This window comes from Elephas maximus, chromosome 12 (assembly GCF_024166365.1).
Source record: "Elephas maximus indicus isolate mEleMax1 chromosome 12, mEleMax1 primary haplotype, whole genome shotgun sequence".
Lineage (NCBI taxonomy): Eukaryota > Metazoa > Chordata > Mammalia > Proboscidea > Elephantidae > Elephas > Elephas maximus.
Window position 1 is genome coordinate 88,058,573 of NC_064830.1, and position 25,144 is coordinate 88,083,716.

Consider the following 25,144-nt stretch of genomic DNA (forward strand, 5'->3'; position numbering starts at 1 on the left):
TCAGCCAGTCTCCTCCTTCCCTGGCTCTGTCAAGTAGCACCACATTCCTGGTGATGGGAGTCTGGAGGCACCCTCAAACACAGAGTGATGTTCCCTTTAGAAAAAAGAGACAACTTGGGCAAAACGGTGTCAGAGACACAGCAGTGGTCACCCACAGGCAGATGGGGCTTTCTGTGACTGCTCAGCCCCGAGGCAGGGACCAGACTCAGATGCCTCCAGGGACCAGGAGGGAACATAAATGAGGAAGTAAGTTGGCTGTACAACAGTAGGGAGCAGTGGGGACTATGGCACCAGATGGCACCTTCCCTGGATAAAGGGGGCAGCCACCATTCAGCTCCAGCCAGCAGCTATCAAGCACCCCTGCTGCCAAGGCTACTGGGTTTCACAATAAATTCCATAAGAGCTTGCCGAAATCTAGCTCTTGGTGGAAAATCTCCCCATTTTTAAGTGTTGCCAATGAATTTGCCTTTTTTTTTTTAAGCAACATTTCATGACCCAAGCAAAACACTTAGCAGGCCAGACCCCATTTATAGTCTCTTCTCTAAAGTTTTGATGAGAAGACAGATACTCTCAGTGAAACTTTAGAGAAGTACATTTCATTTATTCAGTCAACAAACATTCTTTGGCGTTTACCATGTGCCAAGGAACTATGCTGAATGCTAAGGATTCTGGAAAGTATTAGACACAGCTGCTTCCCTGAAGGATCTCAGGGGAATAGAGAGTGACATAAGCATGCAAACAGAGATAGCCGTGGGACACTGGGGTCAATGGAAGAGAGAGGTTGGGTCAGGGGAAGGGATGACGGGATTGGGCATGGGGTCATCATGTTTTAGTTGGGTTTCCCAGAGTGAGACGGCAGGAAGAGCACTGAGTGGAGCCCAGGTGGTGCCAGGCTTTGGTGTTGAGCCATTGGAGAAGTATGGTAGAACTGTGAATTTTGTTCAGATGGAGAGAGTAGAAGAGGTGTCCAGAAGAGGCAAGAGAGGAGGGGGCTGGAGCTGAGAAAAAACCCTGTGTTTTCCACCGTTGTTGGTGCAAAGGAAAATGGCAGCCTGGCCTTCCTACTCTCAGCCCCCCTCTCCGGTCTTGAAGAGGCCTTGGCTGCTCACTGGCGGGCAGACACGTCACACTGGGGTCTTGAGACTTGGAAATTCTGGACGGGAACAGAATTAAGTCCCAAGGCTCAGTGCCATGGCCTCATCCCAATATACGCCTGAGCTAGTTTCTTTCTTTTCTATTTTTAAATTTTAAAAAATTCGGCAGGGTTTCACAAAAGAAAATTAAAGGCTCTGTTTGCCAGGTTAATCAGACAGCGCCATGGTGGCTCCTTTCCCGATCTCTCTAGCCTCTCCTCACCCACTAGTGCACGCCTCAAAGCTGACTTCAATAAAGCCACTGTATTTTAAATTCGGTCTGGATGGCAGATCAGAGGGCCTTACGCAGCAGCCTTGTGCCAGGACAAGGATCCGTCTGGTGCTGGCTGCAGTCCAGGCAGATTGAGAGCCATGATGCCCCACCTGGGTTATATGGCGGCTCCCTGGCTTCCTGCCTCAAGCCCTCTCCTGGCTTTCATGATCGCAAGAGACACCATGATTTGGGGAAAGGCAGAAATGTGCTAACGACTTCCCTCTCTTGCTGGCATTTCAGAGCAAGAAGGGCCTCCCTCTGTGGACATGCCCCTTCCAGCCCCCGCTCCAGCTCTTCTTTATTGTCCGCAACACCCAACAGCTGCGCGACTTCCGGCTAGCCAAGATCAAGGTCTGGAATTACTGGACGGCTGAGGGCGTAAGTAACGGACTCTGACTCCTCGCCGGGCACTTGGTTGGTGGAAGCGCTTAGCAGTTTGCCAGTAGCCTGATTCCTGAAGTTGCAAAATGGGTACAGGAGGCCCTGATACCCTGCCTCCTGGGTGTAGCAAGTGCCTGCCTGCAGGGGCCTTCCCGCTACACTCGGTCAGAGCCGCCAGGAGGCCAGAGGCTCTATCTCCTAAGGTTTCAGAAGTGATGTCAGCCACCCCTTGGGGGAACTGGAAAAATATGAACTGACACTCATCAGCACTGGGCACTTGGTATTTGCAAATCAGTTTTAGCCTGACATATACAATAGCTAGCGTTTCTTGGGTGCTGAGCTATGAGCCATTTAATCCCCACCACAGCTGTATGAGATAGCTCATATTGTTATCACCATTTTACAGATAAGGATAGGGAAGCACAGAGAGGTTAAGTAACTTGCCCCAAGTCACCCAGCTCATAAGCAGTAGAGTGAGAATTTGAACCCATACCCATACCATCGGACTCCAGGCTCATCCTCTTAGCTAGCACTTCTCAAACTTTAACATGCAGACAACTCACTTGGGGATCTTGTAAAATACAGGTTCTGATTTAGCAGGCCTGGGGCAGGGCCTGAGATTTTGCATGTCTCACCAGCTCCCAGGAGGTTCTGATGCTCCTGGTGTGGGAAACAACTCTGAGTAGAGACCCTTCACCCCTGTGCTGTCTGCCCCTCTGGTATCGGAATCCACCGCCTCCTTCCTACCCTCACAGCTACTGCCTACACCCAGACCCACGTCCTCTCTTCTCTGGACTGTTTTTCATGTATTCCTTTGCATTTCTTCATTCATTCAGCATTTGCTATTGAGTACATATTGGTGCCACCAGGCTTCATGATACATTCTAGGGGTACTGATGTAAAAGACACGGCCCATGCCCTGGAAATGCTCCTTGCCTGAGTATAGACAGACAAGTAAATGTAGACGTGCAATGCAGTGTGCTGATAAAGGTGAACCCAGACTGCCAAGGCAGCAAATTCAAATGCCCTAAGGCCCTAGCAGGGAGCTAATTGAGTAAGGAAGGACAGGAAGGAGCCCTTCAGCCTGTCTTGATCCTTTTTTGATAGACACGAGGATGAAAATTGTTTTACATTCCTCTCAAATCTGCTATAAGGGAACTAATAATGCAAATGAGATGATATGTGGGAGCTGATCCTCAGCCTCTGACTGTTAGAGGGACACGGGTGTGGTGGGGACTGTGTCAGACTGGCAAGCCCATGCCCCAGGTAAAGGGGCGACCGCTTTGCAGTTTCAGCTGCTAGTCTCTGTGTAGGGTGTAGGAATGGCAGCCAGTGCTGCTAGGGCTTCTGCATTGCCCCAGGGAGCTGGAAGTCTGGATTTTGATATCAGCTTTCCAGGCTTGTAAATGTTCATAGCTCATTTGAATTCTTTTGTAACAACTCATAGTTGAACCAAACTCCTCTTGGAGCTGGAGCTGGCCTGCTCCAGACTGCAGCTCCTGGAGGCAGGGTATGCCTCAAGACTGGGAGAGTCAGGGAACATTCTTGCAGGAGCACAGAGCTGAGCTGCAGTGCAAAGAGCAGTGAGCCAAGGCAGCAAAGGAGAAAGCGCATCTGGGTGGAGGGACCTGTGTACACCAAGTCCGCAGCACAGGCCTCCTCACTGCTCTCCCTGTCTCTAGGCCCCAACCTCAAGTCTGCCCTCCAGCAGCCACCAGGGGGCGCTGATCAGGCTTATCTGCTGCTTCCACCCCTCAGAGACTCTCCTTGACCCAGAGGATCAAGGTCAAGCCCCTGAGTGTGACATGAGAGCCAGGTCCTGCCTCTCTCCCATCAATACCTGTCCCCTTGCCCAAGTCACTCTCCAGCAATACCAGCTGCTCATGGGTCTCTAACACCCACCACATTCCCCTCACCTTTGGTCCCCAGCCCCTCCCATCTCACTCAACTCAGAATGTTCATCTCTGTCTTGTATTCCTAGAAAACCAGACACCCCTCTCCAGGAAGCCAACCCTGACCCCTCACCTGCCTGCACCGGAACTGACACCTTCCTCCCTCACAACACTGTGGACATGTTGAGGGCAAGGCCTGAGCCCTGTAGCACTTCCCTATCCAAAGTCGAAATGAATGGTTGTGGAACGAATGAGCCCATTTCCCCTATAACCCATAAGCAGTTGTACTATCCTTTTGTTACCAAGATGAGCCATGAGTATAAAAGGTTGGCTTATTTGCCTGGGTCATGCATCAGGTCACAGGCAGAGCTGGGAATCAAGTTCAAGAGCTGGGAATCAAGTCCTCCTCCTTCCCGCTCTCCCTTCCTGTCCCTTCCTGTGCTTCTTGTTAATTCCTTCATCCACCCACCCAGCCTCCCGCCTACCTAATAAACATGGATTGAGCACCTACCATGTGAAGACCAACATGGCAGATACAGTCCCAGCTGGCTCAGTTCACGGCACCATGCTGCCCCAGAAAAGTAATAGAAGGCTTCTTTTGATTTCTGTTTTTCTGGGTTTTTTAAAAAAAATGCCTCAGGGTTAAATTTGAATATCTTGAGCCTTGTCCTCCCATTCCCGAGTCCCATTTGGTGCCTCCTGGCAGGTGGTCACCAGCATCTCCTTCTGGAATGGGAAAGGAAACAATACGGGCTGCCCAAGCCGGCCCTGTGGCTCAGCCCTGTCACTGCATATATATCTCAGGCCAAGGAAAGCAGATTTTATGTGCTGGATTACAGAGAAGATAATCGCCATCCCTTTTGGCCGTGGCCCACCTTTCCTTCTTAACCTACACTCAGCCTTCCCTGCTTGAGCAGAATTAAGAAGAGGGGAAAGATCTTAAAAGTCTCCCGAGAACACAGGGGTGTTGTTGCGGGTGTACCGTGGGCCATGGGGATTAGAGCCTGGAGATGTTTCTACAGAGTGGAGTGTGGAGGACTGCAGTCCCTAACAGGGCACCGCTTATGTAACTCACACCCATCTGTTGCCAGAATTTACCGGGGGCAGGAAAGCGCAAACAAATGCAACTGCAGGTTGGTTTGATTTAATATTCTCCAGAGAATGCTATTACTGTGTGTTTTAGAGGAGATAAAATGAGAGTTTATAGGAAATATAGCTCGGCCTGGTAGACCGGGCCTGTTAATACAGTGTTTTGTGTTTGGGAATCCAAGGAAGAAAAGTTAAATGTGGGGAGCTAATCCAACCAAGGCTTATTTAAAACATAAAAAAAGAAGCTACTAGAAAAAGAGGAGTCTTTTTTAGTGGAAAAAGTGCTGCCCGTTAAGTCCTCAGCTAACATTTATGGGCTTCTCTCCCCTCAAATGGTGCTATGGTGAGTGTGAGCTGACCCAGAGCAGTGGGGCTTCGGAGGGAAAGTAAGGACGTGGAGGCCATAATCCGTCCACAGCAGGTGTTCAGAAGGCAGCACACAGATGTCTGTATGTGTTACAGCTGCCATTACTGAATTCTGTGTGTACCAGGCATGTGTGAGGCCCTCAGTGGACCCTCAGTAGATATTTGTGCATGAACAAATAACTGAACAAATGAATCATCTCAGTTATCTGCCCCCCCACCCCAACAATCCTGCAAGGTATTATTCCCCACCTTATGGGGTGTTATTGCCATCTTGTGGATTAAGAACCCGGATTGTAGCACGGTGAGACCCTAACTGGCAGATAGACTGCATCTCTTTTGCCAATGCTGATTGGAATGGAGGTTTGGAGTGCTGTCTTGAGAAGGATCTGGAAGCTACTTTCTGGTTCATCAGGAAAGGGTGCCAGGATTGATTTGGATGTCTGCCCTGGGCTCAGGAGGAGGACATGATAGTGTGTATCCCATATTTGATGTTCCCAGATTAAACGACTTACCCAGCTAAAGGCTGGTAAGGGGCAGAGCTGGGGAGGAAACTGAGGTCTGTTAGATCCTCTGGTTTTTCTCAGCATTGCCACCCTGCGCTGATATCCCACATCTGTTGTGAGAAGGGAACCAACGTCTCCTCCCTAGAGTATGTGAGAAACTCTCTGAGAACTAGGCTGAAACCCATCCTTTGCAGTGGGCTTCCTGCGCTCCCATGGCCCATCTGTTTTCCTTCATAACAGTCATATTAGTTATCTGCTATGTGGTACCACTTTTTAGTAAAAGCAGGCTCACCATCACCATCCTCACTCATGTCACCATGCAAGTGCCGCTCCGGCAGTGGCATTAACGCAGGACGGGCACCAGGAGTGTGTTGTTTACACAGAAATGGTGCTCAGTAAGTAGTTTTTGAATGAATGAATGAATGTTGTGTTTCCCCAACAGTGTATTTCTATGACATGTCACAGTAGTCTAGACCAGCGCTACCCAACAGGACTTTCCATGAGGACAGAAATGGTCTTTATCTACCCTGCCCAGTATGGTAGCCACTAGCCACAGGTGGCCATCAAGAACTTGAAATGTGGCTAATGTACCTGAGGAACTGCATTTTTTATTTTATTTTAATTAATTTAAATTTAAGTATTCACATATGGCTGGTGGCTTCATATTGACAGCCTAGGTCTAGGTGCTCGGAGCGCAGTGGTAAACCAATAGATGAGAGCTCTGTCCTCATGGCTCCGTGCTTCTTATGGGGAGAGGACAGTAAACAAGGAAGCAGATGAATCAGGTAATTGCTCAGTGCTCTGAAGAAAATAAAATAGGGCCATAGGAGTGAGGGGTGGTGAGAAGGTGGTGAGCAAGGTGGCAAGGTCTTCCCTGACCTGAATGACGAGGGGCTGGCTGTGAGAAGAGCATTGCAGAGAGAGGAAGCATCAAGAGCCAAGGCCCCAAGCCAAGAACAAGCTTAGACGGTTCCAGGTCAGAAGTTTGTCATGACCGGAGCATGGTAGACAAAGGAAGGCGTGAAGGGAGGTCCCTGAGGTAGGTGGGAACCCGATCGAGAGGACTCTGCAGGTTTGGATTTCACCCCAAAAGAAGCAGACTGGAAGGGTAGGTCAGACTCAGGGCCTCGGAGAGCTGCCTTGGGTACATCCTGCCTCCTCCTCTTCTAGCTGTGTGACCTTGGGCAAGTTATACAATGCCTCTCTGCCCCAGTCTCTTCATCTGTGAAACGAGGTAAGAATTGTTCGGTTACTACGTGTAAAATGCTCAGAACAACCTCTAAGAGCTCTGTACAGCTGTCACCTCTCAGCGTCATTGTTGGAAGGTTTTGAAGAGGGGTGAAGTGATCTGATTGAGGAATTTAAAGGATTACTCTGTCTGCTGTTACAGAATGGATCATAGGAGAAAGGGGGAACAGAGAGAGGCCTGTGGCATAATCTCCCTACAAATGATGGCGGCTTGGACTAGGTGAGAGTCCTCATGGGAAGAAGTGGACCCTGCAGCATGAGTAGACTCAATTCATCCATGACAATATTTGCGTTTTTAGTGATGCTTTTTTTTTTTTTTCCTGGAGATTTTCAAACAAATGCAAAAGTGGAAAGATTAGGTCAATAACTGTTCAAGTACCTGTCACCCAGCTTCAGTAGTTATTAACATTCTGCCACTCTTGCTTCATCTATGCCTATACACTTGAAAGTGAATTGTAGATAGTATACCATTTCACTCATAAATAGTTCAGTATTACTCTCTAAAAGATAGTTTTTTTTAATATAACCCCAATGCCACTGCCGTACCTGATAATAATTATTATCCTCCAATACCCAGTCCATATTCACATATCCCTAATTGTCTCACATTTGTCTTTTTAGAATTGGTTTGTTTGCATTAGAAAACAAACCAAGCCCAAATATGGCAATGACTTTTAAGTAAAAGGTGTAACCTTCATTTGGTCAGCTGATCCAGTGTGGACTCATGGCCTGACAAAATGTACACCTTCTGGCCCATGGCAGGGTCTGGGCACCCTCAGGCCTGGGAAGCATGATGGCAGCTTAGCACAGTGGCTGGTAGAAAGGGGATGGAACCAGTGCCATGAAAGCTTCTTGAGGTGTTGACCTCAGACTTGGTCTAGGCCCTTGTCAGTCACCGATGCTGCTCTCGGATAGGTGGGATGCAGCCGGAATCTGGGGGCAAAGTCCACACTCAGGTATACAGGCATGATAGCCATAGGAGTCGCAGGAGGCTCAGGGTTAAAGCCAGCCCCCAGCAGCAGGGGAACGAGAAGTGAGCAGAGAATTCAGCCTTTGGAGAGAGGGGGCCCAACAAGAAGTCTAGGCTCCAACCAGAAGGCTGGGACTCAGAGCCAAACCTTGCTCCAGAGCCAAGACATAAGCTGAGGCCATGCCCTGTGTAGTGCAGGTCAGAGGGAGGCTGTGGTGGGGCCGGGCAGATGCCTGAGCAGCAGAGGGCTGCTTGACTCTGTGCAGGTGCTGGCCTAGGCAGCAAGACAAATCCCAGACCCCCATGGGGGTGGGATTCTTAACCCCTATCCTGCTATCCTGGCCAGGACTGATTCAGTAGTTGAGCCTATTGGTTGAAGTTCTCAGTAGCAGGGCCAGGACTCTCTTGGTAGCAAACGGTAGAAACCCTCACTGGTTTAAGCACAAAAAAAGAATTCTTTGGCTCCTGTCACAGAAGAGTCTGGGGCAGCTGGCTTCAGGCGTGGCAGGATCCAGGAGTCCACATGGTGGCATCAGGACTCTGCCTCCATCCATCACTTATCTCTGCTTTCCTCTGTGTTGGCCTCATCTTCAGGTTCCAAATGGTGGCCTCTGATGGCATTAGACTCACTCTTGACTGTAGCAGTTCCTGCAGAAAGAGTTTTCTTTGCCAACTGACCTTGTGAAAGCCCCAGATCTAGCACCCATTGGCCAGGCCTGGGTTGCAACCTGAGGTGGGGCCCATATTTCCCCATGGAATGAGGTTGAGGGAAGGGTGAATTCCTAGTGGAAGATTGAGGTGCTATCTCCAGAAGAAGGGAAAATCACCAGGAAAGGCAGAAAGTGATACCCAAACTAGGCCCTTTTTCTTTTTTTCTAAGAACATAGGAGCCACAACCTGTTGAATTTATCCATCAGTTCCCAAATCTAAGCCTCACCCAAGGTTTAACTTCTGATCCAAGCTTCAGTCCTAGCCACCAGATAATTTGCCTTGGCATTTCCATCTGGGAATGCACTGATACTCCAACTCAGCATACCCGATCCCGGCTTCCATCCATTCCAGGACTCCTCCGCTTGCTTTTTTGTCCATGGCAGTGCCTCTGAATCTTCTTCCCCTCCCTTTGCCCCTCGCTGCTGGTCATCTCTAGGCCCTACCATTTCTATTTCCAAAATCTGTCTCCTTCCAGCTCCAGCTCCTCCTTCCTTTTCTGCCCGCCGACCCAGCACGGCACTTCGTCCCTGTCTCCCCACTCCACTCTCTTGTCTACTCGGTCCCTCTTTTCATCAGCCTAGGTGTATTCATTGCCTCACACTCAGGAGTTTTGCTGGATGGGGAATCAAACACTCCAGCTGCTGCCCCTGCAAACTCACACCACAGTTCAATGGGGCTGGTGCTGTGATGGGGGATGAGCCAAGGCCTCTGAGGGCTGGGGGAAGGCTGAGCAGGGCCCACAGCTGCAGGGTGCCTCCGGGGAGCCGCCACTTCCACAGCTGACACGTGCTCCCTGGAAGGGGCCCCGAGGCTGTGCAGCGGTGGGCCAAATGCAGTGTACAGACACATTGCAACGGGCTCACCTGGTGTTTTCAAAATTCTTTGAGTTAATTGCCACCATCTAAAACTTGGGAAATTTTGCATGAAAATGTGGAATCTTGACTTTTCTTGGAAACTGGAAGACCTGGCAACACTGGGCCCGCGTTCATGCTTGGAAGCTTTGGCGGAGCTGAGTCATAGCACCACAGTCTCCAGCACTCCCACTTGTCTCCCCACACAGTAGCACAGTTGTCCTTACCTCACATCACCAGCCCCACTGGTTCTTCTATCATATGTACCTTCTATGAGTCCCTCCCAGTCAGCCTCTGTGCCTTTGCTCCTGCCATTCCCAGCCCCTAGAGTGCCTAGCCCTTATTACTTTCTGAAACGTCATGGTTCTGCTTAAGCCTTCATGCACACGTCCCACCCCCACCCCAGCCTGTCCCTAGGCCCCTTCTGGTGGTCCCTAGCCAGACCCTTCTGGGCCAAGTCACCTGCATCCCTGGGGTGTTCCTTAGTTTCTGAGCCTCGGATGTCACAAATAGGTGCCCTCAGCTGAACCTGACCTGCTGATGCATTCTGTTTGGCCTGTACAGTGTTTTACAGCTTGTGAATCATTTGACAACGTAGAAATTGGCTTTTGATGAGCTGGCCACGTTCCCGACGTGACAGTCACTGTCTGGTGCCAAGTGGCCACTGTCCCCGCTGGACTGACCAGACACACGTCCTCCAGCTCACCGAAACCCCGCTACCCCCATGACCCCCACTCATGGTGGTACCACAAGCATCTGAGTTTGCAACCCTCTAATTTGCAGGCTAGCCGTGATCTTTGCAAGGAAAGGGGCCTTGTTTTCTATTTCTCTTGCATCCTACACAAGCCAAGACCCCAGCAGCCGCCACATGGTATTTGCTGAATTGAATAAAGTTGCAAGAATTGCATGCTGGGACCTCAGCCCAGACCTAGCAGAGCCCAGACCTAAGGCAGCAAGAGTAATTCTAGGCCCACCCGAGAGTGGATGGGGTTCCTCTGTGCCTGCTGCCAGCCTTTGCCAGGAACGAAGGTGGGAAGGAGCTACTTGGGTTATGAGAGCAGGAGGTCCCTGGGCCATGCTAGCCCTGAGCAGCCAGCCTTGGGTACAAGACAGTAACGGTAGCTCATGTTTCCTCAGCACTTACTACGTGCTAGGCAGTATTCAAAGCACTTTATATATATTAGCTCTCTTATTCTGCACAGCAGTTCTGTGAGATAGGTACTGTGATTATCAGCACCATTATACAGATGGGGAAACTGAGGCACAGGAAAGTGAAGCAACTTACTGGTGATCACATGACTGACAGGCAGCCTGGTTCCCACCTCATGGTCCTGCCTTTCAGTAGAGAGGGCTGGAGAACTGGGGCCCTGCCCAGGGCAGCCACTGCTCAGCATTTCAATGCCAGCCTGGTACATCTGATGGCCTCATTCTTCAGGAGACGCCAGAAATGCCCATCGTTGTGTAAAAGCTCCCAGTTTTTAAATGTTAACAACTGATTAGATAACTTTAAAAAGGCTCTGTGGACCACACAAGTACAGATCTAGTCGTCGGGCCCCCAGTTTGTGACCTACATTATCATAGGCCAAGTCCACCCTAGTTCACCACCCTCAGAGCCCATGATGCTGCCTGAAGCCAGGTATTGTGCCCAGAGCCAGTAGGTGCTTGTTCAGTGTCACATCACACCATCTTCTTCCCCTTTTAAGGAAACATTCTCCATTAGAAAGAGTGGTTTTTGTTGGCCTTCCTCCCAAGGTGCACTGCCAAAGTCCCCAACAGACCTCGGGGTCCCCTGTTACTTCACAAGTTCAGTCACTCCACAGAGGAGCAAGTTTAGATCTCAGAACTAGGCCCATTCCCCACCCTGGGGATCTCACATTGCAGTAGGGGACAGGTGACGTAAGTGGACACTTCACTACATAGTACAGTGATCAAGATTTCAGGCCCAGCTCTGAGAGCCTAGAGGAAGGCCCTCAACTCAACCTGGAGTGGGCGGGGGGCTCCCTGGGCAGCAGCAGCTCACTTCCCAAAGCCCTCTGGGCCCCGATAAACCTGCTGTCTATCAGCTGGGTTAGCCGCAGTGAGCCTACTATGTGAGGCCTACGGCAACAAGCCACAAAGCCCCTTCCAGTAAGCCCAAAGCCCCTAACCCCCTGCTGCTGTGGAGCCAGCATGCCTGGGCAAAGAGGACAAAGGGGGGCTACATGCTCGTGACCTCTGTGGAGGGGGCCGTGGTTGCCCCCAGACTGCGGGGCACCTTCAGCGTGGGCCCCAGGGGCTGTACGTCTGGGCCAACTCAGGAAGCTTTTTTGCCAAGCAAGAGTGTGCTCTGTGGACCCACCCTCAGCATGTGGCATTCAGCCTAGCCAAGCCTCTGGTCCAAATGTTTCCACTGAGCACTGGCCGAACTTGCAGCAATGACTGCTTTTCCTACCACTGTGTTCATCTCTGGGAAGGGGCCCTGTGAGTGCAAAAGCCCATACCTCTGTTTGGGTCGTTGTCATGGTGGAGCAGCACTGCTATTAATTTTTGCTGAGCAGTTCATGGGTTCATTGGAAGAGATGCGTCATTCTATCCAGGGCCAGAGTGGCAAGTGGCCTTGCTGAGCTAATTAAATTACTTAAGTGGAAATAATATTGATGTTTTTGTATTAAAAAATGCAATACCATCTCAATATGGTTGGGTCTCGTCAACTTTAAAGAAGCTGGCTAAAGGCAAGATGTGGGCTAGGAAAGGTGCTGACGTTAATCAAGTGCCAGCCACAGAGCCTCTAAATTCCTCTTTGAAAATCCACTCCCAGTGGGGCTTGCGGCAGCATCAACAAAGGGCATAACAATAACTCCAGTTAAACAGGGAATAAAACATTAGCACCAAGGAAACAAGAAGGATGGGAAAAACAGATTCTGAAGGTTAAGGTAGCTGGCATGATCTGAGTCTCGCCCTGAACTTCCTGGAAGCGAGACAAAGGAGGAAACAGCCTGGGTTTAAAGCCCTGGTTATTGGAAAGGAGGAAGCAGACTGGTTCTTTAGGAGCGAGCAGTTTTTCCCTGGGTCCATCCTTAAAGGCATTCCTTACACAGAGATTTATAGGGAGATTTGCCAGAGGAACACAGAGGGCTGTGGACCTGCAAAATCCTCCACACTTTTCTCACAGCGCAGACATGGATCTCCTTCCTTTTAATCGAAACTCTTGAGATATGGTGATGGGTCCATCAATATGTACATAAATATGTCGGGAAAAAGTCTGAAAGGTCTCTCTCTCTCACACACACACACACATTCTCACACGCACATCATCATACACACACTCTCACACACATTCTCACACACATCCTCTCACACACATTCTCACACTCACACACACTATCAGCTCTCACACACACTTTCACACACTCACACATTCTAACACACACATCCTCTCACACACTTTCACACACTCACATTCTCACACACACTCTTATACTCTCACACTTTCATACACTCTTACACACTGTCTCACGCACACACAGACACACACACTTTCACGCACACACTTTCTCACACACACTCTCTCACACACACACAGTCTCTCTCTCTCACACACTCTCTCACACACATACACCCCACCCTGACAGTGATTACCTGATTATCTCTGGGGAGGGAGGAGGGAGCCAGAATGGGGGTAGGAGAGAGTTGGTCCAGGGAGAGTTATTTTAAAAAAATTGGGGGCTCCAAGTTCTACCCAGTGCAGGTGACTCTGCAAGTGACCAGGCTAACACGGCCAAGGATGAGGCCTTCTTGGGGTCTAGCTAGGCCCAAAGGGAGATGGCAGTCAAAACCTCAGGTGTTCTAGCCAGTCAGTCCTGGGTTCAGAGTCTGGCCCCACCACGCACCAGCTGGGTGACGACAAAGAAGGCTTTTTGCCTCAGTTTCTTCACTTGTAAGGCAGGGACCCTCATGCCTACTTTGCTGAGTTGTTCCCAGGACTGCAATGGGACGATACAAGCTTTTATTTTTTAAATTTGGACTACCCCGGGAAATGACGAATACTTGTTCCCTATTAGGGATCCTTGGGCCAAATCTAGCCCGCAGTCTGTTTTGCTTGGGCTACAGAGCATTTAAACTTTTCACATTTAAATACCCAGTTCCCCACGACCCCCAGCATGCTCTATGATTTCCACCCAAGCCCACTTCTCTGTTACCTGACTGGCCCCCGTGGGCCCTGGAGTCTGCAGCCCTGGCCTGAGCCAGCTTCCCACACTCTGTTCCTTCTCAGCCAGGCTTCTCGGGGAGAGCTGGGCCCCAGACAACTGGTTAAACGTGAGAGGTTAGAGGGTGCCCTAGCCTGATAATGGAAGATAGATGAGAACATTTCAGAAGCCAGTCATTCCATTAGGAAAGCCAGGATACCCACTTTATGACCGTGTCGGCCTAGAAGACCTCCCACTGCCCCACCACCTCTTTAAATGAGAGTGTTTCTGTCTCACCAGATGTTTTCACAATGGTAATTTTGCAGAACTAGTCATCGAAAGCTGCCCATGCTGTCCTTTGCGAATAGCTATTTCCTGATTAATTCACAGCACGCACTCGCTCTGTGCCTCCACTAAACAGAGAACACATCCATATAAACATGTAAAAGAGCGCTTTGAGAATCGACTTTTCTGACAGTTGGCAAATAGTAGCCTGCCATCCTGCAATTGGACGATTGAAGCCTAGTCCCTGTGGTGTATCGCAGGCTTGATGGTTCTCCTCAATTGCTACGGAAACCTTCGTAACTTGGTGAACTAGAAACTTAGTTAGAGCGTACTTACCTGGCATTTAAGAAGGCAGGGGGGCAGGGAGAGAAGAAGTATAGGTGGGCACCCTCTGGGGTTTCAGGCCCCATACCCCAAGAACAGACCGGAAGCCGTAGGAAAATGGAAAATGATCTGGGGGGAAACCAGCAGGCCTCAGTTTTTTCTGATCAGGTTTGTTGTCTGAACATCATCAGAGACCAGTGCTACCCTGGGAGAAACATATCTGTGTTTGATCACTTACTGATCCCAAAGTAATTGGTGAATGCCCACTATGTGCCAGGCACCCGTTAGGCCCTTGGGCAAGATTGGCAGGGCCTCTGCTGTTTTGGAGCTTCACTTTGAGTGGGGGAGACAATAAATAAGTACAAAAAAAAAAGCTGATAAGACCATTTCAGAGACAAGGAAGTAAAGCGGGGCGATAGGATAGAGAAAGGACCGATGGGGCAGGGACTGCCCCGGAGAGAGTGGTCAGGGATGGTTTCTGAGGACAAGGAGGAGCCAACCCTGCAGGTGTCTGGGGGAGATCACTCCAAGCAAGCACACAGGTCCTCAGGTGGGAATGAGTTAGGCAGGATCCAGAAATAGGATCAGATTGGTGTGTTGGAGCAGAGTGAGAGGGAGCAAGGGGGAGTGTGATAGGAGCTGGGCTCAGAGAGGTCAGCTGGGCCCAGGTCTGTTGTTTAGGCCTTGTGGGCCTCTTAAAAGCATTAGGATTTACTCTTGGAGCAGTGGGAAGTCACTGAGAAGTTTTAAGCAGGGAGGCTGCCATGACCCAGGTTAAAAACAGTCTCGGGCTGCTGTGTAGAATGGAGCACTCGGAGAGCAAGTGCAGAGGGGAAGCCGAGAAACCGGTTAGGAAGCTGCGGTTGTTGTCTCAGGAGAGACAACAGTGGCCAGGCTGGGGAGGCAGCAGTGCATTCGGGGAGAAAAAGTCAGATTTGGGATGAGTTGTGGAGGGAGAGCTGCAGGACTTGCTGGTGGATGGACATGCGGGTGAGTGAGAGCAAGAGGACTCAAGGAGGACGCCAAGGTTTCTGGTACGTGATTGGTTGGTGGAACCATTCCTGAGATGAGAAAAACTCCTATTTGGGGAAAGTGAATTAGGGACTCTGTTTTGGCATATTGAGGTTGAGATACCTGATAGAGAGGTCAGCAGCAGTCATTCAGGGCCTGGCGGGGAGGGCAGCATCAGAAATGAAAATAATTGGGAGTCTCCAACACAAGGGTTGTATTTTGAACCTTGAGCCTGGATGAGGCGACCCAGTGAGAAAGTGTAGAAAAGTCAGAAGGCCCAAATGGAACCCTGGAAGAGCGCAACCTTCAAAGGCCCAGCTGAAGAGGAGGCACCGGCAAAGGAGCTGGGGAAGTGTGGCCATGAGGCAGGAGGAAAGCCAGGGGGCTGCAGAGCAATGGAAGCCCAGAGAAGAGAAGCTACCAAGGAAGAGGAGTGGCCAACTGCACAAATACTGCTGAGTGGCTGTGCCACCTGGGAACATCTGAGAAATTCCCATTGGATTTGGCAATTTGTGGAACCCCAGTTGATGACCCTATGGTCTACTGTCCAGAGTGGGACACTTTGAGAGTGAAGGGAGTGCTGTTACTGGTTGATTACACCAGGATAATAGGTGTAAACAAACAAGGAAGCTCCATCCTCCTCGATCCTGGGGCCTTGGTAGGGTTGGCTGCAGTGTGGAGGTGGAGACAAAACCTGGCTGGAGGGAGGGCTTGAGAGTGAACAGGAGGAGAAGCAGTGGAGACAGCGGCTCTCAAAGAGGCTTGCTGCACAGCTGAGTGGATAGGCTGTGAGGCTCCCATACAGTGGGATACCCTTTACAATAAAAAGGAATGAGCTGTTGATTGACACAACAACATGGATGAATCTCAGAATAATTATGGTGAGTGAAAGAAGCCAGGCAGTACATACTGTATGATGTTGTTGTTAGCTGCCGTCAAATTAGCCCCCAACTAATGGCAACCTCATACATGGTGGAATCAGACTGTTGTGATCCATAGGGTTTTCAATGATTGATTTTCTAAAATAGATCACCAGGCCTGTCTTCCTAGTCTGTCTTAGTCTAGAAGCTCCACTGAAACCTGTTCAGATCATAGCAGCATACAAGCTACCATTGACAGGTGAGTGATGGCTCTGATGAGGTACATTGGCCAGGAATCGAACCTGGGTCTCCCGCACAGAAGGTGAGAATTCCACCCCTGAGCCACCACTACTTCCCTCCATACTATATAATTCCATCTATATAAGGATTCTAGAAAATGCAAACTAACCTACAGTGACAGAAAGCAGATCAGTGTTGCCTGAGGATAGGGGATGGGGATGGGGAAGGGAGAGATTGCAAAGGGGCACGAAGAAACTTTTGGGGGCGATGGACAAGTTCATTATTGTGATTGTGATGATTATTTCATAGGTGGATACATACATTCAAACTTACCAAATTATATGCTTTAAATATGTACAATATAAGGTATACATTATATTCCTTGATAACGCTGTACAAAAAAAAAGTTTTGTTGTAAGAGGAATAGACAAGTGGGACAAAAGGAGGAGGAGGTATGATTTTATTCTAAGCATGAACAGAGAAGCATTGAATACCTGTATGATAAAAAAAAAATGATAGAGGACAGGAAAGCTAGATAGGGACTCTTTTGTGAAGGCTACTCTATGTCATGCCCAGGGGTTTGAAATTCATCCCATTGCCCTGAGAGTTTCCACCTTAGTGTGCAAAGGAATCATCTGGAGAACCTGTTATAAATGCAGAGATTCCCTAGCAGGTCCCCCCTGGAGGCCATCACATCCTCCAGTCTCACCTCTGATTGCAGGTGGAATAGCACCCTCCGCAGGCAGACTGCCCCGCCTCAAGTGCTCAGCTTGTGCAAAAGTGTCTTAGGCTGTGTTCTCTAGAGAAGCAAAACCAGTAAAGCATGTAAATATAGAGAGAGAAATTTATACCAAAGAAAAGGCTCACGCAGTGGTACAGGCTAAACGTCCCAAGTCTGCAGATCAGGCTGGAGGCTTTTCCTGATTCATGTAGCCGCAGGGGTTGGCAAACCCAAGATCAGCAGGTCAGACAGCAGGGCTGTGGCTCACAGGTTGCGAAGACCTATGGATCCTGAGATTGGCAGGCAAGATGGCAGGTAAGTTGCTTGCTCAAGTCCCAAGAACTGGGGTCAGAAAAACAGGAGCCAGCTGCAGGATCCAGTGTAAGCAAAAGCCTACGAGCCTTGCCAGAAAGTACACCTATATTGGATGCTGGCCACACACCCAAGGAAACTCCCTTTCACATGATTGGCTGCTCACAACAGATCTCATAGGCGAGGTGATCACATCTTTATACGACTGCCAAACTACATCATAACTGCCAAACCACGGAGAATCATGGCCCAGCCAAGTTGACACACAGCCTTAACCATCACAACAAGGCAGAGGGGACATGGGGCGAGTCCATGCCCCTGGGGGCAACCTTTACACACAGGGGATGGCAGTCAACGGATAAACGCCCCAGCCTCTGGAAGCACATTGCTCAGGTGCATTCTATGTGGTTTCTCAGAGGGCTCCAGCGGGATGGAGCCCCAGTTGCCCACAGCAGTAAGCAACTCAAACACTTTGGGGGTTTCTTCCTGCCCTGTCTTGCTCTCCTCACTCCCTCTTGGGATCACCTGCCAAAATAAACTATGTGCACCCAAGTCCTTGTCTCAGGCTCTGCTTTCAAGGGATCCAAAATATGACACACATGAGCCCGACGAGTCCACACTTTATGTGCCCAGCAGGCTGTTCTGACACAGACAGCCCCAGAGCCTGTCCTTTGAGAACGCTGCCATAGGCAGTGGGGAAAAAAAAAAAAAACACTGAAGGATTTTACAAAGGGAAATGACGAGACCCAATTTGCTCTTGTAGAAAATTAACTCTGGTGGCAATGTGAAGCTGAGGTTGAAGCAGCAAGAGACAGGAAGCAGGAGACCAATTAGTAGGCTGTTAGAAATGGCCCAACAGGAGGTAATGACGACGAAGGCAGCAATTGAGGCCATCTTTTATGAAAGTCTTTTGATTTATAGCGTTTGTAACAGTTCACACAGAAACCGGGCTGAGTCTTCTTTAACATTTCCAGTGCTGTAGTTATGTAAAGCTCACGTTGCTAGCATTTCACGGCTTTGTTTTTTGGTTTTTTTTTTAAAGAAAAAAATTTTTTTTTTATCTTCTACTAATAAAATTTGGTACATCAATCTGATGCCACACATCTTCTTCTTTTGTATCTTATGGTTTCAGGATCTTGACATTGGTGCCAAGAACGTGAAGCTCTATGTCAACAAAAACCTCATCTTTGATGGCAAGTTAGACAAAGGTGGTGGAGAGGCCCCTGCTGACCAGAGCATCTCAGTGGACCTGAAGAATGAAAAGAATGAGAGGATGGAGAACGCTGTTAACACTCACTTAGAAGACAGCGAAGATGCCCACAAGATGGCTGCCGCAGATGGGGACAGAGAGCTCAGTCTCCATCGCTCCCAGCCAGCTGGAGTGTTATTGGATTTGAAGGTTTCTTCACAAGAACATTTATTTGGTGAAAGAGTGAATTCTACTAACTGCATGAAGGACAATTTGTCCAAGTTAGAGGGAGGTTTAAGAATGTTAGCTGCCCCCATCTTGATGGATGATGTCCCTAGTGACCCTTCCCCATCCCCACCTGTGAAATGCCCTTCTCTTGAGGAGCTCTCTCTGATCCAGCAACTGGAAAACGTCACGGGCAGGAAAATATCTCAGCCACCAGGGAAAACCCCATCCTGGTTACAACCTTCTCCCAAAGGGAAAGGCAGGAAGCAGGAAGGCAAGAAGCCAAAACCTCTCTGGCTTAGTCCTGAGCAGCCGCTGGACTGGAAAGGCCAGCTTCTATCAGAGGATGGCATTGATACAGGTCCTGGAGAGACTGAGGCTGGGGATAAAGGCACCAGGCGTGAGCAAGGATGGGCAAACAGCAGGAGCATCATCACTGGCGACAGACCCCAGAGGGTAACCCCCAGAGTCTGCAGGGACGACTTAGACATCTTTAAGCTGCCGTCCAGCAGAGAGCGCCCTGCGAGTGGGAGGAGGAGCTCCAGGAAGGATGTCCTCAGCAGTAGTCATGGTGATGACCAGCCCACCAGCAGAGGTAAGCTCCCAGAACTCAGCATCTGAACTCAGGTGCTATCATCCTTGTGTAAGGACCTCTAATGGGCACAAAGCCATTAGTGCCCTGAACCTCAGTTTCCTCATATGCAAAACAGGGTTTGCTCTCAACCAGGGGTCACAAATTTGCTGTCTCCGGGGCCAGGGAGGTGACATAAATGACTGAAATGGACAAGCCACATTTTGCACGTTAAACTCATAGATAGATTTGTCATTGCCACCAACATATGTCCCTTTGCCCAATTTTCTTGTAATACCTGGCTTTTTCAATCTAGACTTTATTATTCTGCATTTGATAGGACATTGGTACCCAAATGGCTCCACTTTATTCCTAACTGCACCATTAAAAAAAAAAACACCAGTGTGATGATAAGTAGTAACTGACATTTTCCTGGGTGTCAGCGGGACACTAGGGAGTGGTGAGGCCTGTGGCAAACTGGAAGCCATAGGCCATGTAAAGGAGGCAGCTGCGCTGTACTCAGGCTTCTCGCTGGCATTCAGGAATGCAAGGCAGGTGTGCCAGCTCTTCTTTCCTTTTTTCGAGAGAAGCCAGAAATGTGGAATATTCCCATTTTTCAACATTGACAACTAAGTCAGATTATTTTTAAACCACCGCGTGGGTAAAAAACAAGAGCCCAGGTGGCACAGTGGTTAAGCACTTGGTTTCTAACCAAAAGGTCGGCAGTTTCGAAACCACTAGCCACTCTGCGGGAGAAAGATGTGGCAGTCTGCTTCCGTAAAGATTACAGCCATGGAGACCCTATGGGGCAGTTCTCCTCTATTCTTTAGGGGTGCTATGAGTCAGAATTGACCCTACAGCAACGGGTTTGGTTTGGTTTTTTGGTCGGTCAAAAAAAGAAAGAGAAAAAAAGCAGTAACACATCTGCTGGCAGGGCTCCCCCTGAGAGCTTTTTAAAGAGTCGATTATTTCTAAGGGCCTTTCCAATCTGAAATGAGGCTGGGATTCCGAATATCTGCACTCAGATTTAGTGACTGGGAAGGAGCACAGCATAGTATCTGAGAGTCAACCCATTGGAATCCAAACTCTGCTACTTACAGATCTGGGGCTTCTAGCTGGGCACTTCCACCCTCTGAGCCTCAGTGTTTTCACCTGCAAAATGGGAACGAAAACCCTCCTTCTCAGGGATGAATGCAATGATGGCTTCAAAATAGTAATGCAGAGCCTGGCAGATGGACAGTGCCGAGCACGTGGCAGCCATTATGTCAACACCATATATACGTCCTTTACCGTCTACAAAGCACTCAGACCCAGTGAGCCAGGGCTAGATCCTCAGAACTTCACCCCCACCCGTACTGCACAGAAGCAGAAACTCTGGAGTCAGAACGCTCGGGCGTGTATCCTGGGGCCCCCACCTCCAACCCACACTTTGGGCGAGTTCTGAAATCCTTCTGAGCCTCTGTTTCCTCATCTGTAAAACAATACTAATAATACTCATAGGGGTGTTGGAAGGATCAAATGTGATATTAACATGCAGCATTTGGTGCAGTACCTGGCACATAGGAACACCCCGTGGATACCCACTCTGTTACTCTGCTTCTTGGTGTTGTGCCTATATGGAAAGTAATATATATGTATTTTTTGATGAATTATATTAGCATATGGAAACCCCATTGGCATAGTGGTTAATTGCTATGGCTGCTAACCAAAAGGTCAGCTGTTCAAATCCACCAGGCCCTCTTTGGAAACTCTATGGGGCAGTTCTACCCTGTTGTATAAGGTCTCTATGAGTCAGAATTGACTCAACAGCAATGGGTTTGGTTTTTTTTTTTTTTTTCTTTATTAGCACATACTCTATTAGCATGTAGTAGACAGACCCCAAAGGTCACCATTCAGCCCTAGGCTACATTTAGAAATGTGGAGAGTCCCTGGCCTCTTTCAGACCCCTGAGAAGTCACATAGGATACCAGAGCAAGGCCCCCAGACTCCTAATGCCAGGAGGGCCTGAATCACTGCCCTCCTGTGGTGAGTGACATGCTGCTGTCTCCCAGCAGAGTTGGCCCTCCAGCTTCCCCAAGCTTACATGTTTCTGCCCCCCACCCCTGCCAAGACTGAACACTGAGACTGGGTACCAGGGAGGAAAGCCAAGTGGGAGAGAAGACCAGAGACACTCTCTGAGGATAGGGATCCTGTCTATTCACGTCAGAATCCCCAGGGCCCAGCCTCACGGAGGCCCCTGCCACATGGGTGGAGGGCATGGTGAGAAGGAACTAGAGACGTGGCATACTTGCAATGAGCCAGGCTCTGGTTCAGGCACATTACCCAAATGAACTCATGTCACCTTCACGACAGCCCCATTTTACAGATAAAGAAAATGCGAGGTTTAAGTAACTTCCCTGGGGTCACACAGCCAGTAAGGGTCAGAGTGGAATTTGAACCCAGCTGTCCTGCCATTAAATAAGATCCCAGTATTTCCTTCTATCCTCTCCTTTCAGTCCTGTGGCCTAACATCTGGCAGATGGAACGTCCCATGTGGTTGTCAAACCACTACCCAGTGGTGCCCTGTCACCATAGCCACCGTCAGCCATCTGCCCCAGGAGAGCCAGGCAGTTACAAGCTTTCCTGGTAGACAGACCTGCAGGGCCCCTGGGAGTGCTGAGGTGGTGGGCATTTTTCTAACTTGCCCAAGTTCAGAAGATTTTGTTTCACTTTCATTTCTTCCCAGGCATTTCACTACTTGGCTCAATGACACGTTAAGAACCCAGCCTTTGGGATTTAATGCTCATTAAGCCAGTCATGCTAAAAAGGAAGGTTGCTTAGAAATGTTTAAATTGCCCATTACACAGACTCAAATCCCATAGCCAAGCCCTCCAAAAAAGGCGCAGGCCTAGCCCTCCAGCGATGCTGCAAATGAGAGCCTGCCCGTGTCCTTCCCTGGGCCTGGAATAGTAGTGTTGCCATAAGAGGAGCCTGCAAAAACCCTTTAGCCAGCAGAGACTCTTATGGTGATGACAGCTGCATCTGGAAAGTGTCCTCGTCAGGGATCATTTGGCTACAGGTGGATGGCATCTAGTTAGCCCAGTTTGAGCAGTAACCAAAAAAACCAAACCCATTACCATCGAGTTGTTCCCAACTCATAGTGACCCTATAGGACAGAGTATAACTGCCTCATAGGATTTCCAAGCCTGTAATCTTTATGGAAGCAGACTAGTACATCTTGGTAGGTTCAAACTGCCAACATTTTGGTTAGCAGCCAAGCGCTTTAACCATTCTGCTACCAGGGCTCCTCTTGAATAGTAAAGGGTTGTTATTTGGAGAGTGCTCAAAGAGAGCACCTCAGCCCCATAGACAGGAGGTGTGGCTGCTCATCACAGGGACCAAATGATGAACCTAGAAAGCCAGCAGGAACCAAGGGAACTTTTCCCTATCTCTCCAGGTTTGCTGGGCCCTACCTCTGCCTCTCTGCCTGTCTACTTGCCTCACTCTTCCTGCTGAGACCAGCTTTTTTTGCTCTATTCACACAGCAGGAAATGGCCTCATAGCCCTAGAGTTATACTATTTCCCGACTCTAGCTCCAGCAACCAATTCCAAAGACCCGGGAGAGAAGCTGATTGGCTTCCTCAGGTCAGGTAACCATTCCTTGTCTAGTCAGCTGTGGCTGAAGGGCAGCTCACCTAGAATAAACATGTCTGCTATATCTATGTACTTTTTAATCTCCTGTTTCAGTAGCAATTAACATGTGCCTCATGGTGGTGCAATTGATTTTTATAAACGTAGGTTTAGAACTTCATAGTTTATATTAGTCTCAACCAAGGAATATTTTTGAATCTTTGATCCCATCATTTAATAACTGGTGGTGCCTCCCAGATTTATGTTGACAGCATATTGAAGGGGAGCCTTGGTGGCACAGTGGTTAAGTGCTTGGCTGCTAACTGAAAGGCCAGCAGTTCAAACCCACCAGCTGCTCCACAGAAGAAAGATGTGGCAGTCTGCTTCCATAAAGATTTACCGCCTTGGAAACCCTACAGGGCAGTTTTGCTCTATCCTTCAGGGTCACTGTGAATTAGAATCAACTCAACGGCAGTGGGCTAATGGGGCTATGTATTGAAGCAGCAGCTTTCTCTTTGTTCAAACTTGTGGATAGAAATCTTGACAAAGACAGGGCCAAAGACTGATCCCAACTGCTCCCCAGGCTCCCAAGGAGTAGCCAGTAGTGTGTTTTCCCAAAGACAGACAGAAACACAGGCCCCAAGCCTGCTGTCACCTCTGAGAGGTCCAGGGGCAAGTTTATACTCCTCTGCTTTTAAAACCGGGATTGTACAACTTGGACAGAACAGGTCTGAAAGCAGATGTGGAATGAGAGCCAAGGCCCTGACTTCCTTGCACACCCAGGCAGAGAAACACAGGCGAGGCCCTGACACGTGACGGTTGGCCTCTTACCCTCGGTGCGCTTGCAGACCAACCCAGCCATGTGTTTCAGTCAGTGGAAATCCGGTCACATACACTGAAGCCGCGGCAGTCCATATGGGAAGTTCTGTCAGCCAGATGTTAGGCTGCAGGACTGGGAGAAGAGGATGGAAGAAACCACTGGCATCTTTTTTTCATGGCAGATGAGAAGGAGGGGAGGGAGGGGTGTGGACAGGTGCAGGAGAGCTGACAGGTGGAGTGAAGAGTCTCTCAGCCTCCAGACCTGGACCCTAGCGGGGCGTAGTAGTGGTGCCAACCATTCATCCATTCACTCAGCAAACATTTGTTGAGCGTTTCTGTGCAGGGCATGGGGGACACAGCAGGGAACAGGATGCACAAGGTCCCTGCTCTATGGGAGCTTCAATTTCTTGGGGGAAACAGGTCATAAAGACAATAAACCAGGGTATTGTGATAGAGCTATGGAGAGGTGGAGTGAGAAGGAGCAGGACTTCAGAGAAGGTAATCAGAGAAGCCAGTCCAAGGAGATGGGTGACAAGTAGCCACCTGAGTGGAGATGTGGGGGAAGAACATTCCTGGCAGCAGGCACAGCGAGGGCCAGGGCCCTGAGGCAAGAAGAGGATCAGTGTGTCCGGGGAGCGACAGGCCAGCGTGCCTGGAGTGGAGTGAGCATGGAGGGTATGCGATGAGCTTGGAGAATCAGTGGGGCCGCATTCAGGGCCTTGTCAGCATGGTAAGGAGTCTGATTTTATTATTCTCATGTAGTAGAAATGATGCTGATTGGACAGCTTGATGACAAACTTGTTTGGAGTTTGAAGTGACAGAGGTACATCCAAACGGACATGTCTAAGACGTAGTTGGAATTGGAAGATGGATCCTGGGGGAGAAAAGTGGAACCCAATGGATAGAATTGAACCTAAAAAACCTACTGCCATTGAGTCGATTCCAACTCATAGCGACCCTGTGGGACAGGGTAGAACTGCCCCATTGGGTTTCCAAGGAGCGCCTGGTGGATTCAAACTGCTGACCTTTTGGTTAGCCATAGCACTTAACCATTATGCCACCAGGGTTTCCAGGGATAGAATCGAGCGGTGCCTAGATGGGAGCTGGGTGAGGCCAAGAGGGATGACGGTGTCAGGAGAGGACAGAATGGGGCTGGGATTCAGGCCTTGGAACACACCCAGACTTAGGTGCAGGGAGGAGGTGGCTGGTGTGGTAAAAAGAGAAGGAGCTACCCACAGGGGAGGTGGAAAAGCAGTAAGGTATAATGTCGCCTGTGCCAGCAGAGGGAATGTCAAGTGGACAGGGTTTGCCTGGGATGTCAAGGCCCATGGAATGAGGACTGAGAATAGATTGAGAAGTCATTGGCCATTTGGAGAAAAACGTTTCAGTGGATG

At 49.4% G+C, this 25,144-nt stretch overlaps 1 protein-coding gene across 1 annotated transcript in view; it reads left to right on the forward strand.

Moving 5' to 3' along the window:
• KATNIP (katanin interacting protein) overlaps nucleotides 1-25,144 on the forward strand; it is a 201,643-nt gene that overhangs the window by 140,291 nt on the left and 36,208 nt on the right. Inside the window, exons 14-15 of the mRNA XM_049902788.1 lie at nucleotides 1,648-1,785; nucleotides 18,470-19,346. Coding sequence (XP_049758745.1) covers nucleotides 1,648-1,785; nucleotides 18,470-19,346 — 1,015 coding nt within the window. The remainder of the gene's footprint in view (nucleotides 1-1,647; nucleotides 1,786-18,469; nucleotides 19,347-25,144) is intronic.